We start from the raw sequence: 20994 nt of genomic DNA, 5'->3' as shown, positions 1-20994 counted from the left end.
GTTAACTAAACAATCAGCTACATAGCTATTATTGCCTAGTTCTTGAAATCTGTACATTTAAAGACCTCCTATGTATCCATTAAGCCTAGACAATCTGAATCAAAAAATCCAGCAGAAAACCAGAGTGATTCATGGGTCTCCACAGCATCTTCCAGATGTGTGCCTGTACCTGCTCTCCTGATGAGACAGTTCTCCGGGACAGCAGAAATTAGCCTTTTGTTATGATTGCTATGAGTATCACCAGCACATTATTATAACAGTGATAATAATAGCTTCCAATGACTATTTGTCTTGTATATATAGTATGCATTGTATTTCACTATTGTCTTCCATAACCTTCAGAGCAGTCTGGAAATGCCGGTACTAATTTCTCTTAATTTCCAGTCAAGGAAGTGAAGTTTCATCAGTGAATCATACAGAATTAATACAATGGTAGATTGGGGAGTCCAAGCTACTTATCACAAGTTTTATAGTTCATCCCTTCCCCTATATAGTTCATTGTAGAGTGAAGGGCACATGCTCCTAAACTTTTAGTTTTAAAATTTTTTGTGAAGTTGTATTGTGAATTCTCACATCCCTGAGGGGATTAGAAATAATTCAAGTTAAAATAAAGCAAGAAAGGAGACGGAAAAGAGTAAATGAAAACATTGAAAGGTTTCTTATTATATTGCACTTCTTCGAAAGAAAAACTGCAAGGGAGCCACTTAGTGCTGAAGAACAGTTGTCATGAGCCAGGGTCTCTTTATGATTCAAATTTCAAAACAGCCTGCCTGCCTGCCTGCCTGTAGCAACCTGCATGGAAATGTGTTTAGATATACACTGAGGATGCTTTGGTTGAACTGACAAATTTTTACAGAGAATCTGAGAAGCTCAGGTTAGAATGTAACAAGCAGAGAGAGACTCGGAATGACTAAATTAGATGGAGCAGGAAGTATTTTAAAGGCAAAACTATTGTGACAAACCAGGAAGATAAATATCTCCAGCCTGTCCTTTCCAGGCATCAAGTGAGTTGTAGAAGGTGTGGGAAGCATAATTTCCTCACTCCAAAACTGTTAATTGGTAGCTTCAACTTAGTAGCAAGTAAGTCTGCATTTACTGGTCCATGAAGTATGGTTCTTAGCAAAAATTAGTACTATTGTTATTATTTTAAACTGAATTTGGAAAGTCAGTCTTAGAACACGGCATTCAAGTGTTTTGTGGACATTTTAGTCACAGCTTTGCTGGTTGAGCTTAGTCTGAAGCTTGCCATCCCCTTGGCCCTACCTGCCCCTGTGTTTGCAGGCATCTTTTGTCTCTCAAAGGAACTGATTTCACGGAGTTATTATATATCAGTGAGTGATTATACTTGATTGAAACGAAATAAAGAGGGAGCATGTTACATCAATATTATTTTCTTACATAAAGGAAATTAAAAATAGGTCTTGAGAAGCAAAGAACTTAAACTAAAAAGAAAAAGTGTATGTTCATGGGTAAGAATTTTCCCATTCTGTTTTTGTCCAGATAAAATGATCACTTAATAAACTTGTATAATAAACTCGTGTCTTAGAGATTGTTCTGAGAAATCTGGACTAGGTGGTACACATCTTTTCCAACATTAAGATGCTGAGATAAGAAGATAACAAAATTCAAGCCTAGCCTGGGCAACTTACTGACTTCACAGGACCTTGTCTCAAAATTTTTTTTAAAAATTAAAAGGGCTGAGGAAGTAGCTTAGTGCCAAGGCTCTAGGTCCAATCCCCAGTACCTCAGGAAAAAAGAAGAAAAGAAATTAAATATTTGGTCAAGTGAATAAAGAGAGTCCATGGATAGCTATTTGTACAGAATATTATACTAGATGCTATCAGGGAGGATTTATTATGTGAACTAAATCTGATTCTTACTCTGCGAGGGACTTGCAGCCTTTCAAGCAAGTCCCTGAACCTTGTGTTCCTCTCTTTAGAAGGGGACTAATAATTCCTGCCTCCTAAATCCTACAGAGCTAATGTAATCATTACACAGAATAATAACTTGAAGCCCTTGGAAAACCAGAGTATTTTGCAGTTGCATCCTTAAGAAACTTGGGTTTGGGTCAGACATACAAGGCATGAAAATGTAAAGCAGCCAGCAATGGGCACTGAGTGGTCCACGTTCAAGTCCCAGGCGTTTAATGGTTGACTTAGAATGCCATTGAAAATGAAAGCTAAAAATAGGCCTGTGTGATTAAAGTATGGATTATTCAAAATATCTAAATGATGTGGCAACTACAAATGACTGGCAGCTGCTGAGACAGATAAAATGAACTTTTTTTTTTTTTAGTCATGAATTCTGAGGAAGGCCTGTCCTATCAGGGTTCCTCCAAAGCAATCTAGCTGCCTGTGCTGGGGCATCCCCTACAGAATGTGGAGGGAAGGGAAGGGGACAAAAGCCACCACCAGAATGTATAAGCACCATGCTAAGGACTGCCCCAACTTTTTGGGAAAGGGTATATCCCACCTTTGATTGACTATTCATCTTTAAATTTCAGAAAAGGCCTTGGATCTATGAACATGTGTGAGTATGGTAATTATTGAGCTTTTAACCTTTTTCTGGCTGTCATAAGCAAGCGATTGTAATTTTTGAGAGGAAACTACATGAATTATAATATTTTCTAAATAAAATGGAAAAGGTTCATTATAACTAACAATATATTCCAGAGACTATGTAAACATTTCACATTAATTTAATAATATCACAACTCTAGAAGAGATTATTGCTGAAGAAATTTGGTGGCTTGTTTAAATCACTGTGTTCTTGTTGGCTCTCACTACCCAATATTCAAAGCCAAAGAGACTTCAATTTAACTGCATCATGGTTTATATCTTCAGTTTGGGAAGGTAAATGGGTGACCCTGAGCCTCAGTTTATCCCCTAGAGATACATATTTTCATAGAAAACTAAAAGAGCACTGAAACCAGATGTAGAGGCAGAAGACAATGTTATCCGTATGTGCAGTTGCCACTCAGCCTGTCCTGATCAGCTGTAAACCTCACCAGGAGAATGAAAGCATCTTTTCCTGGTAGATTAACATCTGTCTCTCTTTCCTAGTGCTCTGTTTCCTGTGGTGGTGGAGTGAGGATTCGTAGCATCACCTGTGCCAAGAACCATGGTGAACCTTGTGACAAGACAAAGAAACCAAATAGCCGAGCTCTGTGTGGCCTTCAGCAGTGCCCATCAAGTCGGAGAGTTCTGAAACCCAACAAACCCACAATTCCTAGTGGGAAAAATCTACCAACATCTGACCAAGACCCTGTAAAGCCCACTCCTCCATCTTCATCCCAGCCCACACTGCTGGCTACACCCACAGCGCCTGAGGCTATGAGCACAAGCACTCAGGCAATCAGTAGCCCCAATTCCATCACAACCTCCAAAGAGAAAAACCTGGATGGAGGTCTGGATGGAGAATGCTGGCAGAATACATCAAGCCAAACTGAACAGGACTCCCACTATCTCATTTCCACTGGAAGCACTTCTCAGCCCATCCTTAATTCCTGGTCTTTGGGTGTTCAACCCAATGATGAAAATGGTTCTAGTTCAGTTACTACTCCTACCTCAGATGGAGATATTGTAGTTACAAGTGGTTTTGACTTGTCATCTTCCAACAATGCTATGACTTGGCAAGCAACTCCATTCTATAATACCTTGATCAAAGATCCAGAAATGGAGATTCATAGTGGCTCAGGGGAAGACAGTGAACAGCCTGAGAACAAAGATGAAAGCAACTCTGTAATTTGGAGCAAGATCAGAGTACCTGGAAAGGATGTTCCAATGGAAAAAAATACAGAAATGCCACTTGGAACCCCTCCAACACTTCATGATGGGGATGAATCCTTGTGGCATCCTGTCAGCACAGTGAGGGGAGGATCACTAGCTAGCCAAAGACCCAGTACCCTTAAAAGTGGAACACCCAGAGCTGAAGGAATGGTCACTGAAAAGCCAAGTGATGTCCCATCCCCTGTTGAAGAAGAGCACTGGCCAACACAATCAGAAAAGTCAATAAATCATAACCACCTGGGACTTCCAAACAACAAGAATAAAACACAAGATTCTGAACCAATCCTGACTGAAGAAGATGCAACCAGTCTGATTGCTGAAGGATTTTTGCTGAATGCCTCCAATTACAAGCAGCTTGCTAAGGACCACCGCCCTGCATACTGGATTGTAGGAAACTGGAGTGAGGTAAGAAGTCTGATTTCCCACCCTCGGCCTGATTCTACATAGAAAAGATGAGGAGAGTTGTATTCTCATGCAAACTCTAAAATGAACTCTCATCAAATCATAGCCTAATGTAGAAAAGGTAAAGCAATCAGGTGTATGCTAACACCTCAAATGAAAGGAAGAAAAAGAGAACATATAATAAGAGAAATAGAGCACACATGGGGAGGTGCAATAAAAACAAGTCTGGATTAATTCAGGAGACCTGGTCAGCTGCGTGATTAAGAATTCAGTCATCTTTCTCAGCCTGCTTTTTATCTACAAAATCATATGGTCACTGTAGAGGAGAATGATAAGGCTAGTGCAGATCGTTTCTACTGCTCCCTAGGGCTATAAAACTACAGTGATCCTATGATGAAGCACAGCTGAGTTTAACTTCATATTTTAATCAGAAGGTAATGAAGAGAACTGGTATAAAACTTGTGAAGTAGGATAGGGAATGTAGTTTAGTGGTGGAGGGTTTGCCTAGCATTTGTGAAGCCCAGGGTTCAATCCCCAATACTGGGGAAAAAAATATGAAGTAATCACAAGCAGACTTTCTTTAAAAGAATTCTATAGTTCACTGTATCAGTGATATTTTTCTCTTTTGTCTGAGTATTTGCATTAAAAAATCACTTTAGTTCATTGAAAGAGTTCGAATGAAGTAAATAAATATGTGACAAAATGTTGGCCCCCAGTTTTAGACTTCAGAAAATTAGCTAGATTTTTTTCCATTTCTAGAACAAATGATATCCTTTGGAACACCAAAATCATTTTGCACCTACATGAATTTGTAATGCACAGTGTATGAACTTGTTAAAATAATGTGACAACTCAAAAGAGGATTTTGTGGCCAAGTAATCACATAATGAAATCATTCAACATTTTTATGACATTTTATGCCTCATCCTCTTAGCTAAAGAGATATGAAACATTAACAGCTAATATAAAAATACCAATCATGATTCATAAAGCATGTTAATTTCTAAACTACTTTCACATATAGTCTCTTATATTTTTCCTTTTGACAGTCCTGCAGAGTAAGTATTGTGTTATTTATACTAATTTACAAGTAGAGGAAGAAGTTTCATGGTTAAGCAACTCCTCTAAAAACACACTCTCCAGTTGGATGACTTTTTTTTTTTTTTGGTACCAGGGATCGAACTTGGGATCTTGTGCTTGTGAGAGAGGCAGCAGAACCACTGAGCTAAATCACTGGCCCAGATGATGAACCTTTTAACTTTGTCCTTTCTCTCTAGTTAATTTTGGCACCAGCTGACAACTGTATAGAATATTTTTGTATAAATTAACCAGCCTCACTGGTCATAGAATTGATCATACTATGAATAAATAGGTATATTCAACCCCCACAAATGTTTTGCACCAAATACTATATTTATTTTTGAATTATGATTACACATTGATGTTTTATTTCTAAAGTGAGTTATCACATTTTCTATGAATGAGTAAACAATCTTATTATCTCTATTCACAAGAGTCCAACTTCAGGGATAACAAAGATTTTCATGCTTACAGTACTCTACTTTGCTGAAAGGAGACAAATGACTTCATGATCCAGACATTTTAATCATATTTCTTTCCTAGTCAGTTCTATAGGGCTCTCAGCAATAGAAGATATTGGTAGTGAACTTTTACAAAGCATGCAGCATGCTTTATAGGCCTGATGTTATTATGCTAATTAGCATGGCATCACTCATTTAAACCTTACCACAACCATAGGAGATTGGTAGTATTTTTCCTGTTTTAGAGGTAAATAAACTGAGTCTGACAGAATTTAAGTAGGCAGAACCACTTGCACCATGAGTAATTTAGCAGTAAGTTTTAAGGTTTACACAAAGAAATAGGATGTTGTTAATGTCTAGGAACAAAAGGTACAGTGGATATATTGGATTCAATAGTCTGCAGGTCACAGGTGACTCTGGGAGAACAATTTCAGCTCAGATCAGGGGAAACAACAAATTGCAGTAAACAGGGGAAGCTTTTAGGCATCTACGACAGTCATCAGATGGAGCCCCACATTAGGATGCTGAATAAGATAGGAGGGACCTTTCTTGCTCAGAAAGTTAATACAAAAGTTTTCTTTACAAAAATAGCTGTAGGGTCACCCAGCAATTAGTTTTCTTTCCTATCCTCTCATCTTTTCATCCATCCTCAAATCCCAGAGCAATTGTGGAATTGTTGGATTTGAATGTGTTGTAATGATTCTGTCCTGAGAATATTTAATATACGTTAATAGACAAATGTTAATTGACTCAATGAAGACGACTGCATTCAAAGCAAACTAAACCACTAGAAAGTGCATGTGAACCACCATGACTGTTTGAGCCCAAAGCTTAGCACATTTTGATTATAGTAAATCAAGATACAAATAATTTTAACTCAAATGTCACCATTTGACTTTGACAGAAATAAAGTCGTAATACAATGTAGCTTTCCAGGATGTTGGCAACAGTGGTGGAACCATGAGTAATTGTTAATTACAAGCAGTTTTCTAAAAAATAAAAAATAAAATAAAAATAGCCCATTGCAGTTTTCCAGAGTTACAAGAATATCAATAATTGGAGTGGGAATCCACTTCATGACAGGGCTTGGTGCCTGCTGCCTGTATACATGTTGGTTTTGAGATTTTAAAAAAAGTTTCAGAGGTACAATTGCCAGAGAGGGTCAGGGCTAAGAATGGAAGCTTTGGGTTTTGTGTTTCTCATCATCCCTGATTTTTGCCCTGCCCATTCCTGAAACTTTCTTTTTTTTTTTTTTTTTTTTTTTTTTTTTTTTTTGGTACTAGGGATTGAACTCGGACCCTTGCACTTGCAAAGCCTGCCACCGAACCGCTGAGCTAAATCCCCAGCCCCCCTGAAATTGTTTCTAAGGTTCCTCACCCGCAGGGACCCATATCTTAGAAACTCCGGAATCAACCCTGATATCAATTTTCTCTGTCCTACTAAAAAATAAACTACTGATAGTTTTTCACGTCAACATCACCTCATCATTTCTGTCATCCCCTCGATTTCGTTAAGACCCAGTGGTTTCCACTGAGATGGAGGATTTTGCAAAGAGTAGGGATGCCTCTGCTAGTTACAAAAGGGGGCTGGAACCAGCATTCCAAGTTTGAGAGCCAAGAATAATAAAGGGAAGTCCCTCATGAGGAAGAACTGTCCCGTCTGAAATGCCATCAGTACCCCATCATTGAGAATGCAGAACCCCCTAGGACACTGCCCTTCTTGTCTTACTGGTCTGTACACTCCCTTCTCATGTCTTCCACACATGATTGCAAGAGATGTGAGACTGCCAAGTCTGCCTTCCAAAAGAAATATTCTTTTTTTGTTGTTGTTATCGGAGATTGAACTTGGGACCTTGCACTTGAAAAGCAGGCACAGAAACCACTGAGCGAAATCCCCAGCCCAAAAAGGAATATTCTTAATCATACCAAAGTGCTGCTTACAGACATATGCAACATGTAGCCCATGAGCTGGACACACTTATTTTAAAATATTTTTTTAATTTTGTTACTTTTATACATTAACTGTATTATTTATTTTATATTGAGGTAAATACAATTCCTCTTAACTCAAGGCAGCCCATGCAAATGAGGCATCTCCAACCTGTGGCCCGAGTACTTCATAAAGTAACAGATCAGATAAAATCCACTCTCATTTAGCACCCAATAGCCTTCAAACCTGACATAATCTGGCTTTCAAACGTTACTGCCCCCAACTTTGCGTCATCCATCTTATACTTCAACAAATCTAAATTTCTCAGTTTCCTTTAAACCTTTCCCTCTCCCCATCTAGTGCCACTATTGATGCTATTTCCTCTGCTTGGGATTTCCTCCCCTCCTCTCCCCTTCTAAATTCTACTTATTCTTCAGGATCATTTTTTTTCTTTTTCTCATTGATTTTATTGGTACTTTTTAGGAATACAGTACAGTTCCATTCATCATTGAGATCTTGTACCTTAACATGACAAGTCTTGGTTCTTCTTTTTTCCCCATACCCCTGCCCTCTCTTTACCCCCTCCACCCTTCCCTACTTACAGTGACTTTGCTTCCATATTTTCATTTTCTCCTATTTTTTCCCCTTATTTCCTTTCCCCTACCCTTCCCACTTCCCCTACACCATTAGCCCCTTTCTTCCTATTTCACATTGTCAATTATACCATTTGGATCTTTTTTACACTTTTAGTTTTTCATACCAGAGAAACTATTCAGTATCTTTATTTCACTTAAGAGTATGGCTTCAATATGCATCCATTTTCCTATGAATGATTTTAATTTCTCCCTCTTTATGGCTGAGTAGTATTTCATTTTATAGAAAAACCACATCTTTTTTATCCAGTCTCCAACTGATGGCCATTTGGGCTGTTTCCAAGATTCAGGATCAAGGTTTGAACTTCCTCTTCCATAAAGCTTTTTGATCTCCAAGCCAAGAAATTGTGTCTAAAGTTTATTAGGGTATGGGTGGAGTCTTTCTTAAGATGTACTCCCACTTCTTGCCCTGCACTGCAAGACTATTCAAAGCTCCCTTTACATATAGCACTTGTTTTACTAATTGAGGTTTCAAAAATTAAATAACTGGCATAACAACCAAGTTAACACTATAAAGAGGCATATAGCTTCAAACTGAGTTTTCCGAATTTGAATCCTAACTCACTTGCCAACTATATGTTCTTATTCTTTCTCAGTTTCCTCATCTGTAAAATGGGGATGATAATTCCTGACTCACAAGATTATGAGCTAAAACAAATAATTGTCTATAAAGTACTCAGAAGTGTGTCAGGCAAATGGAAGGTACTCAGGAAGTGTTTGCTCTGGCCTATAGGTACAAAATAGAAAACTTCAGGGCCACAGAATGCCCATGAGTAGGGCTTTTATTTTGACAGAAATTCACCCCTCCTTGGATTCTGCATCATTCAGTCATTTCCCCTGGGCCAGTCAGTTAGATATAGGCTCTGCAGTCCTGCAGAATGAAAGTGACAGCATGATTTTCCATGGCCTTTCAGAGCAGCTTTCACAGAATGCTGATGTGACCCTCAGAATCAGTTCCAGTTCTGAACCCCCCAGCACCTGCTCCTTGACCAGATCGATCCATTGCTGTAAGGTCATTAACTGTGACAAGGATGAGCAAAATAAAGCTGTTCTTCCACCTCTTCCAAGCTCTCTTTTCTTATCACTTCTCCCACTCCCAATTTGAAACTAATTTAATTAGTAAAAATCTAACAGAAAGAATCTCACTTTTACTTTTACTATGTTCCATGGGCTTCCTCTTTTTACCTTTCCTTTGTGTTTTTTGCCTCAATAGAAACTGTCAAAAGAATTAAACAAATTTTTGTTCCTCAGTAGGACTACGTTCAGAAGCTCAGAGATAACGTGCATTTATTTGCAATATAAATGTGGTACAAACAACTACAGCCATCGCTTGAGAATTAATGAGATTGTCACTGGCCTGAAAATTTGTTCTCCTCAATTTTCCCGCATTTGGCCAAATGCCATATTTTCCCTGACCTTCAGCATAACGCCTAAACTCTGTTGGTCCCAATGTCTGGAAACTGGGGCTTGTGATCCTGTGCTCACAGATGTGTAGTGCTCAACAGGTAAAACTTGTAGCACACTGGCTGTGTATGAAGCAATGTACATGGACAATCCCTGTTAGTCCTCATAACCATCCATTAAAGGAGGGAGGTCCTGGTGTTACCACCAGTTTTACAGGCTTCAGACAGTTAGGAAACTGTGAAAGATCTCATTGTTTGCAACTGCAGAACTGTAATTGTACCCTCAGGTAAAAGATTTACCTGGTTGTCAGGTGCCTGCCTCAGGGTCAGCAGACCCTGGCTGGTCTGGGATGGCCTGGGCCGAGTCACCTGGCTGTGCTTCACATAAACTCTCACCCTCTAGTATGTCCAGGTTTACTACTCATGGTAAGGAAGAGGTTGAAGGGCTAGGATGGAAATCAAGACCTTTGGAGAAATAGCACATCATTCACTACATCCTGTCAGTCAAAACAAAAACAGCCCTAATTCAAGAGCTAAAGAAACTCTTGATGAGAGAAGCTGCAAACAGCACAGATGAAAGGAAGTATGAACAGTTGGGCCACTGGTGCAATTTGTGGTCATAGCACATCAGCTGTTACCATCTCTACTACGTGGATGCATGGTATAGTACAAAGGAGAAAGATAGGCACTTACAAAAGATGCAGATTAATTCTAAAAAACTTTAAAGAAGAGATGAGCCTGCCTCTACATAAATGAACCTTTGGATAAGACGGTCACATAGGCTATTTCCTACTTCTTCCTTTCTATGATTCTACAATTTATGCATTATGTTATACGTATAAACTTGTTATTATACAAGATTTTGAACCAAATGAAACATAAAATTATATGGAGTATAAAGATGCAGCAAAAGAAACTTAAGGTTTGTGTTGACTTGAATAATTCACCAAAAGAAACATTCAAAGTGGAGCTTCTTAAACGTCTCCTTTTAAAAGTTACCTCAGAGCTGTGCTTCATGTGTTCAGAGACAACACCTCTTCTGATAATCAGAAAAGGGGAAGAAGAAAAATCAATCCTATGTAGGAATAAAGCAGATAAAATGTAAGAAACTATGGGGGAAATTTTGCATCATCTGCCAGGTGACCCTGAGCTAAACCTGGGATATTTAAGAATTATAAATAAATGAAAATACCTTGCGAGAATGGGCTACACATGAAGCAAAAGATGACCAATGTAGTCACCACCAGTGGATCAAGCAGTGTGACTTCTTTCTAATTCCAAGTGTGGTCTGAGGGCCAAAGACAATGACATCACCTGAGATATTGTTAGAAATGCAAAATATCCACCCCACTGCAGATCTACGGTATCAGAAGATGCACTTAGCAAGACCCCAGGTGCTTCCAAAGGTCCCTAGAGATGGAGGAACACTGCTGTAATGCACAACAGACTGGATTTTGGAGGCAGAAACCCCATCTTACTGGTTGGCAAGTCAACTCTCTAAGCTTTATTTTGGTTATCTACATTTTAGTGAGCCCAGGCTACATCATACCGAAAGGAGTTAGTGAGATAATGCAGTGCAGTGCTAGATGGGCATGAAGTAAGAGATAGATGCTGGGATCTCTCATCCACGCTGAGCAGCACTGGTGTGAAACAACACAATGTGCCCACAGCCCATAGGCCTCTGTGCCAGAACAAAATGTAAAGGCAAACATATTTTCATTTACACTGGATTTTTTCCTACATATAAGTCAGGGACTCTCATCTCCACCTGCTTCCTAAAGACGACTTGGAGAAATTTTTTTCTATACTGGTCCCTGGATTCAGTTAATTTGTGTAGGTGTGGGCACCCGCATTAATATCATTTCAGTGCTCTGCAGGCAGTCTTAGCAGCTGGAGCAGATAACCCCAGCTCCAGGATCCCAGTGATGGAAGCAGCCCTCAGCCTGTTTCCTCTCTTCTCACCCGGCAGTGCTCCACCACGTGTGGTCTGGGCGCCTACTGGAGAACTGTGGAGTGCAGCACGCAGGTGGACACGGACTGCGCTGCCTTCCAGAGGCCCGACCCCGCCAAGAAATGCCACCTCCGCCCGTGTGCCGGCTGGAAAGTGGGAAACTGGAGCAAGGTAAGCTGTCAGGCCGTGTCTTGGCCTGAGAGGAATAAAAGGCGCTTTCTCTTCTTTCCCACCTTTCTGCCTCCTTTCTTTTAGAAAACAACGAATGAATAAATCACTGGTGCTAAGTGTGGGCCAGAAGTCTTGGAAGTCCGGAGTTTTTATTAACCCACACAGTTTTAACTGCTTGTCTTTTCCCTTACAAGATAAACTGGAATAGTTATATTTGCATAATTAATTGCTTTGTCCAGGATGCGATGTTATTTTGAAATTATTTCAATTTAGCATCATAATGAATAATTATATATTATCACATATATAATTAAATCACAGCTCAGCAGCTCTTCACAAAACAAATACACAGCTTAATCTGCCAGATGTAAACTGAAAAGAAACCCAAGACATAAGGGGTAATTTGGTTTTTAAAAATATATTTGCATTATTTTTCTTCCTCATTAAGTTTATTGGAACATTTTAGGTATACAGCACAGTTACATTCATCATTGGGATCTTGTACCTTTACATGACAGGTCTTGGTTCTCATATTTTCCCCATACCCCTGCCCTCACTTCAACCCCTCCTCCCTTCCCTATTTACAAACACTTTATTTCCATTTTTTCATTTTCTCATATTTTTTTCTTTTCCCTTATTTGCTTTCCCCTACCCTTCCCACTTCCCCTACACCTTTAGCCCTTTTCTTCCTATTTCACATTGTCAATTATCTCATTAGGATCTTGTGTACTATTATAGTTTTTAACACCAGAGAAACTATTTGGTATTTACAAATGTGTGACTTATTTATTTTACTTAGGAGTATATCCTCAATATGTATCCATTTACCTAAGACTAAATCTAATTTCTCATTCTTTATGGCTGAGTAGTATTCCATTTTATAGAAAAACTACATCTCTTTTATGCATTCTCCAACTGATGGACAAATGAGCTGTTTCCAAGTTTTAGCTATTACGAACTGTTCTGCTATAAGCACAGGTGCACGTATGTCACTGTGATATGATTCTTTTAATTCTTTTGGAAAGATGCCCAGCAGAGGAATGGCTGGGTCAAATGGAACCTCTAATCCCATGTCTTTGAGGTATTTCCATATTGATTTCCATGGTGGTTGCACCAATCTGCACTCCCACCAGCAATGGAGAAGGGTTCCTTTCTCCCCATAGCCCCACCAACATTTGTTATTGGTTGATTTCTTGATAGCAGACATTCTTTGTGGGGTGAATTTGAATCTCCGTGTTGTTTTCATCTGCATCTCTCAAATGACCAGCGATGTGAAACATTTTTTCATATATTTACTTGCTACTTTTACTTCTTTGTCTGAGAAATGTCTGTTCATTTTAGATGCCCATTTTTGAATCAGGTATTTATATTTGGGGGGACTGATTTTTTTGAGTTCTTTATATATTCTAGATAATAGTTCTACTTATTCTTCAGGATCATTTTTTTTCTTTTTCTCATTGATTTTATTGGTACTTTTTAGGAATACAGTACAGTTCCATTCATCATTGAGATCTTGTACCTTAACATGACAAGTCTTGGTTCTTCTTTTTTCCCCATACCCCTGCCCTCTCTTTACCCCCTCCACCCTTCCCTACTTACAGTGACTTTGCTTCCATATTTTCATTTTCTCCTATTTTTTCCCCTTATTTCCTTTCCCCTACCCTTCCCACTTCCCCTACACCATTAGCCCCTTTCTTCCTATTTCACATTGTCAATTATACCATTTGGATCTTTTTTACACTTTTAGTTTTTCATACCAGAGAAACTATTCAGTATCTTTATTTCACTTAAGAGTATGGCTTCAATATGCATCCATTTTCCTATGAATGATTTTAATTTCTCCCTCTTTATGGCTGAGTAGTATTTCATTTTATAGAAAAACCACATCTTTTTTATCCAGTCTCCAACTGATGGCCATTTGGGCTGTTTCCAAGATTCAGGATCAAGGTTTGAACTTCCTCTTCCATAAAGCTTTTTGATCTCCAAGCCAAGAAATTGTGTCTAAAGTTTATTAGGGTATGGGTGGAGTCTTTCTTAAGATGTACTCCCACTTCTTGCCCTGCACTGCAAGACTATTCAAAGCTCCCTTTACATATAGCACTTGTTTTACTAATTGAGGTTTCAAAAATTAAATAACTGGCATAACAACCAAGTTAACACTATAAAGAGGCATATAGCTTCAAACTGAGTTTTCCGAATTTGAATCCTAACTCACTTGCCAACTATATGTTCTTATTCTTTCTCAGTTTCCTCATCTGTAAAATGGGGATGATAATTCCTGACTCACAAGATTATGAGCTAAAACAAATAATTGTCTATAAAGTACTCAGAAGTGTGTCAGGCAAATGGAAGGTACTCAGGAAGTGTTTGCTCTGGCCTATAGGTACAAAATAGAAAACTTCAGGGCCACAGAATGCCCATGAGTAGGGCTTTTATTTTGACAGAAATTCACCCCTCCTTGGATTCTGCATCATTCAGTCATTTCCCCTGGGCCAGTCAGTTAGATATAGGCTCTGCAGTCCTGCAGAATGAAAGTGACAGCATGATTTTCCATGGCCTTTCAGAGCAGCTTTCACAGAATGCTGATGTGACCCTCAGAATCAGTTCCAGTTCTGAACCCCCCAGCACCTGCTCCTTGACCAGATCGATCCATTGCTGTAAGGTCATTAACTGTGACAAGGATGAGCAAAATAAAGCTGTTCTTCCACCTCTTCCAAGCTCTCTTTTCTTATCACTTCTCCCACTCCCAATTTGAAACTAATTTAATTAGTAAAAATCTAACAGAAAGAATCTCACTTTTACTTTTACTATGTTCCATGGGCTTCCTCTTTTTACCTTTCCTTTGTGTTTTTTGCCTCAATAGAAACTGTCAAAAGAATTAAACAAATTTTTGTTCCTCAGTAGGACTACGTTCAGAAGCTCAGAGATAACGTGCATTTATTTGCAATATAAATGTGGTACAAACAACTACAGCCATCGCTTGAGAATTAATGAGATTGTCACTGGCCTGAAAATTTGTTCTCCTCAATTTTCCCGCATTTGGCCAAATGCCATATTTTCCCTGACCTTCAGCATAACGCCTAAACTCTGTTGGTCCCAATGTCTGGAAACTGGGGCTTGTGATCCTGTGCTCACAGATGTGTAGTGCTCAACAGGTAAAACTTGTAGCACACTGGCTGTGTATGAAGCAATGTACATGGACAATCCCTGTTAGTCCTCATAACCATCCATTAAAGGAGGGAGGTCCTGGTGTTACCACCAGTTTTACAGGCTTCAGACAGTTAGGAAACTGTGAAAGATCTCATTGTTTGCAACTGCAGAACTGTAATTGTACCCTCAGGTAAAAGATTTACCTGGTTGTCAGGTGCCTGCCTCAGGGTCAGCAGACCCTGGCTGGTCTGGGATGGCCTGGGCCGAGTCACCTGGCTGTGCTTCACATAAACTCTCACCCTCTAGTATGTCCAGGTTTACTACTCATGGTAAGGAAGAGGTTGAAGGGCTAGGATGGAAATCAAGACCTTTGGAGAAATAGCACATCATTCACTACATCCTGTCAGTCAAAACAAAAACAGCCCTAATTCAAGAGCTAAAGAAACTCTTGATGAGAGAAGCTGCAAACAGCACAGATGAAAGGAAGTATGAACAGTTGGGCCACTGGTGCAATTTGTGGTCATAGCACATCAGCTGTTACCATCTCTACTACGTGGATGCATGGTATAGTACAAAGGAGAAAGATAGGCACTTACAAAAGATGCAGATTAATTCTAAAAAACTTTAAAGAAGAGATGAGCCTGCCTCTACATAAATGAACCTTTGGATAAGACGGTCACATAGGCTATTTCCTACTTCTTCCTTTCTATGATTCTACAATTTATGCATTATGTTATACGTATAAACTTGTTATTATACAAGATTTTGAACCAAATGAAACATAAAATTATATGGAGTATAAAGATGCAGCAAAAGAAACTTAAGGTTTGTGTTGACTTGAATAATTCACCAAAAGAAACATTCAAAGTGGAGCTTCTTAAACGTCTCCTTTTAAAAGTTACCTCAGAGCTGTGCTTCATGTGTTCAGAGACAACACCTCTTCTGATAATCAGAAAAGGGGAAGAAGAAAAATCAATCCTATGTAGGAATAAAGCAGATAAAATGTAAGAAACTATGGGGGAAATTTTGCATCATCTGCCAGGTGACCCTGAGCTAAACCTGGGATATTTAAGAATTATAAATAAATGAAAATACCTTGCGAGAATGGGCTACACATGAAGCAAAAGATGACCAATGTAGTCACCACCAGTGGATCAAGCAGTGTGACTTCTTTCTAATTCCAAGTGTGGTCTGAGGGCCAAAGACAATGACATCACCTGAGATATTGTTAGAAATGCAAAATATCCACCCCACTGCAGATCTACGGTATCAGAAGATGCACTTAGCAAGACCCCAGGTGCTTCCAAAGGTCCCTAGAGATGGAGGAACACTGCTGTAATGCACAACAGACTGGATTTTGGAGGCAGAAACCCCATCTTACTGGTTGGCAAGTCAACTCTCTAAGCTTTATTTTGGTTATCTACATTTTAGTGAGCCCAGGCTACATCATACCGAAAGGAGTTAGTGAGATAATGCAGTGCAGTGCTAGATGGGCATGAAGTAAGAGATAGATGCTGGGATCTCTCATCCACGCTGAGCAGCACTGGTGTGAAACAACACAATGTGCCCACAGCCCATAGGCCTCTGTGCCAGAACAAAATGTAAAGGCAAACATATTTTCATTTACACTGGATTTTTTCCTACATATAAGTCAGGGACTCTCATCTCCACCTGCTTCCTAAAGACGACTTGGAGAAATTTTTTTCTATACTGGTCCCTGGATTCAGTTAATTTGTGTAGGTGTGGGCACCCGCATTAATATCATTTCAGTGCTCTGCAGGCAGTCTTAGCAGCTGGAGCAGATAACCCCAGCTCCAGGATCCCAGTGATGGAAGCAGCCCTCAGCCTGTTTCCTCTCTTCTCACCCGGCAGTGCTCCACCACGTGTGGTCTGGGCGCCTACTGGAGAACTGTGGAGTGCAGCACGCAGGTGGACACGGACTGCGCTGCCTTCCAGAGGCCCGACCCCGCCAAGAAATGCCACCTCCGCCCGTGTGCCGGCTGGAAAGTGGGAAACTGGAGCAAGGTAAGCTGTCAGGCCGTGTCTTGGCCTGAGAGGAATAAAAGGCGCTTTCTCTTCTTTCCCACCTTTCTGCCTCCTTTCTTTTAGAAAACAACGAATGAATAAATCACTGGTGCTAAGTGTGGGCCAGAAGTCTTGGAAGTCCGGAGTTTTTATTAACCCACACAGTTTTAACTGCTTGTCTTTTCCCTTACAAGATAAACTGGAATAGTTATATTTGCATAATTAATTGCTTTGTCCAGGATGCGATGTTATTTTGAAATTATTTCAATTTAGCATCATAATGAATAATTATATATTATCACATATATAATTAAATCACAGCTCAGCAGCTCTTCACAAAACAAATACACAGCTTAATCTGCCAGATGTAAACTGAAAAGAAACCCAAGACATAAGGGGTAATTTGGTTTTTAAAAATATATTTGCATTATTTTTCTTCCTCATTAAGTTTATTGGAACATTTTAGGTATACAGCACAGTTACATTCATCATTGGGATCTTGTACCTTTACATGACAGGTCTTGGTTCTCATATTTTCCCCATACCCCTGCCCTCACTTCAACCCCTCCTCCCTTCCCTATTTACAAACACTTTATTTCCATTTTTTCATTTTCTCATATTTTTTTCTTTTCCCTTATTTGCTTTCCCCTACCCTTCCCACTTCCCCTACACCTTTAGCCCTTTTCTTCCTATTTCACATTGTCAATTATCTCATTAGGATCTTGTGTACTATTATAGTTTTTAACACCAGAGAAACTATTTGGTATTTACAAATGTGTGACTTATTTATTTTACTTAGGAGTATATCCTCAATATGTATCCATTTACCTAAGACTAAATCTAATTTCTCATTCTTTATGGCTGAGTAGTATTCCATTTTATAGAAAAACTACATCTCTTTTATGCATTCTCCAACTGATGGACAAATGAGCTGTTTCCAAGTTTTAGCTATTACGAACTGTTCTGCTATAAGCACAGGTGCACGTATGTCACTGTGATATGATTCTTTTAATTCTTTTGGAAAGATGCCCAGCAGAGGAATGGCTGGGTCAAATGGAACCTCTAATCCCATGTCTTTGAGGTATTTCCATATTGATTTCCATGGTGGTTGCACCAATCTGCACTCCCACCAGCAATGGAGAAGGGTTCCTTTCTCCCCATAGCCCCACCAACATTTGTTATTGGTTGATTTCTTGATAGCAGACATTCTTTGTGGGGTGAATTTGAATCTCCGTGTTGTTTTCATCTGCATCTCTCAAATGACCAGCGATGTGAAACATTTTTTCATATATTTACTTGCTACTTTTACTTCTTTGTCTGAGAAATGTCTGTTCATTTTAGATGCCCATTTTTGAATCAGGTATTTATATTTGGGGGGACTGATTTTTTTGAGTTCTTTATATATTCTAGATAATAGTCCAATAATATGAGATCCCAATTGTTGATTCTTTCTGCTAGTTCCCGTGCTACTGAGGATTTGTTCATAAAGTATTTTCCTATGCCAATGTCTTCAAGAGTTCTGTCTAACTTACCTTCCAGCAAATTTAGTGACTCTTTTTTATATATTTGCATTATTGAAGAGTGGTTTTACTCTCTGCTAATCGAACTATGGTTTGCTGCGCTGTCAGCAGAGTCCCTTGTGCAATGAGTGTGTCGGATTATCAGATTCATTAGCCTTAGTGCTTTGGGGCACTAATCAGGCCCCATCTACCTCTTGCCTTGGACTGGGGCTGAGCCAGCCCTTGGGAGATCCACAGAAGTTAGAAGATGCTAGTGAAAGGCAGGGTTTCTGGATGGCTGGCAGGCAGGAAGAGCAGAGTAAAGAGTTCTGTGCACAGCTCCTGTGTCACAGAAGACCTAGGAGTCCCCACAAGTCCGTACCCTCTCCAGAGAACACCTCTCATGATCCCTTGATGCAGGACAAGAGAAAAGAAAAAGCTACCCAGGAAATTTCAAGAGGCTGGTGACCCTAGATGGTAGCTCCTTTGTCTAGTGGAAAGCTTGTGTCTTCAAACAGGACCATGAGATATGTCTTGCAGCCCTAACCTTGCCAGATGTTCAAGTCCTAAATCCCTCTCTCTTCTCCCTGGGAGTAATGATTTTCTTGGAAATTACAAGGTTTATGGAAAACACAAATGGATGAAACAGGCTGTACTTCACAGAGGTCCACTCCAGCCTGGGGAGTTCTACCTGGCATCAGGTAAAATGAGATTGGGGAGCTGTTCTCTGGAGCCAGGCCTTTTCAGTCCAGCACTGCCCTTCCCTTCTCCTCCTCCTCCCCTCCCCTGCCTCTCTCCGCCCTCTTCCCCATCCCCTTCCCTTTCCCTTCTTCTCTCCTCTCTTCTTCCTCCTTTTCCTCTGTCCCGTCTTCCTCCTCCTCCTCTCTCTGTATCTTCTCCTTCCCTCCTGCCCTCCTTGGTGGGATGGAAACACGCACTCCAGCACTCCATGTGGTTTTGTAGGCATTGTCTCTGTCACATCATCAAATTCTGCCAGATTGTAATTACTTCCCACCACAGCTAAAACTCTAACCCTCAAAATCACTTCATTCCTATCAGTAAAGAAAATGGCCCTTCTATCAGTATAGAAGACATTAACTACTGATAGTCAATTGCTCTGTTTTTAATTTTTTCATACTGTTCTAATTTTCTTAGGAGTGTTAATCTTAATGATTGAATAAAACTTCTTTGTTTTTATGTTCCTGGGATTAAACCCAGGGCCTTGTGCATATCAAGCAAGTGCTCTATCATTGAGCTACATTCTCAGCTTTTTTGTTGCTTATTTTGAGGCAGAGTTTCACTAACTTGCCCAGGCTGACCTTGAACTTGTGATCCTCCTGCCACAGCTTCCCAAATACCTGGGATTAAAGGCAGGAGTCATTGCAGACAGCAGCTTCACTACTTCTGTTCGTTTTTTTCAAGTTCACTTGAAGGGAAACCTCCAAAACCTAGAAGAGGAAAGCAGATCCTTAATTTTACCTTTAAAAATACAGAGTTTAGATTATGGTAAAGTGACAGTTTGCCCTTTCACAGATATTTTTTCAGAAATAAGGATACTAATGTTACTTTGCTCTTCTGTAGTCTCTACCCCAGATCCAAAGACAGTTTAATTCTCATGGGATTGCAGGCTATGTTGCAGCCTTACCTAGATCCACAGCCAGGCTTCATACCTGAGGCATCAGGGTGCTCACCAGGAACACCCACTACTGTGATTACTGCCTACATTGCAATTGTTTGACTGGCATGGCCCTAAAACCACTCTTCTGCTGTGAATCCTAACATAATGACTGTGAACATATTCTTATAAGTATGACAGAAGAATAAGACTGCACATCCAGATCTCTGCCCTTGCAATATCTAGAAGCAGTTTATCAGAATGGCTTGCTTCTTGTTTTATTAATCTGTCTGAAACAAAGTCATTGTTGGAGTTCTATCTTGCTCTTGGAAGTAGGCTTGGGAAAAACATAGTACCTCAGAATTAAATTCAAGATACAGTAGTAAACTTGGAATCAAACAAATTTGGCCGGAAGCCCCCCTCTGTCACTGATTACCATGTACCCTGGCCCATTCATCTAACTTCTTAGGAGATTTAGTTTATTCACCTCTGAAATGAAGTTCATAATATTGCCTCTACTAACCTTGTGCAGTTGTTGTAAGGTTCAAAAATGTGTCAGTCATCTTCCCATCACTCTAATAAATACTGGAGAAGATTGATTCACAGGGAGAAAAGGTTTATTTTGGCTCACAGTTATAGAGAGTTCAGTTCAGGGCCAATCGTCCCCATGGCTTTGGGGTCTGAGGCAACACGTCATAGTAGGGAGCACATTGTGGACAAAAAGCTCAACACCTCATTACTGGAAAGAAAAAAGAGGAAGAGATCAGAGCATCACTATCTTTTTCAAAAGCATATTTATAAAACACAAAGAACTTCCATTACAGTACACTTTGTAAAGATTTCTCCAGCTCCGAAAGTACCAAGCTG

The 20994-nt window shown here is 39.7% G+C and overlaps 1 protein-coding gene across 1 annotated transcript in view; it reads left to right on the top strand.

Moving 5' to 3' along the window:
• Adamts12 (ADAM metallopeptidase with thrombospondin type 1 motif 12) overlaps positions 1–20994 on the top strand; it is a 184440-nt gene that overhangs the window by 135962 nt on the left and 27484 nt on the right. Inside the window, exons 18-19 of the mRNA XM_010607722.3 lie at positions 3063–4193; positions 11686–11838. Of these exons, the coding sequence (XP_010606024.3) occupies positions 3063–4193; positions 11686–11838 (1284 nt within the window). The remainder of the gene's footprint in view (positions 1–3062; positions 4194–11685; positions 11839–20994) is intronic.

The sequence above is a fragment of the Fukomys damarensis genome, unplaced genomic scaffold (genome assembly GCF_012274545.1).
Source record: "Fukomys damarensis isolate Sample0158 unplaced genomic scaffold, DMR_v1.0_HiC HiC_scaffold_1, whole genome shotgun sequence".
Taxonomy (NCBI): domain Eukaryota; kingdom Metazoa; phylum Chordata; class Mammalia; order Rodentia; family Bathyergidae; genus Fukomys; species Fukomys damarensis.
This window is presented reverse-complemented; position numbering and strand designations above follow the sequence as displayed.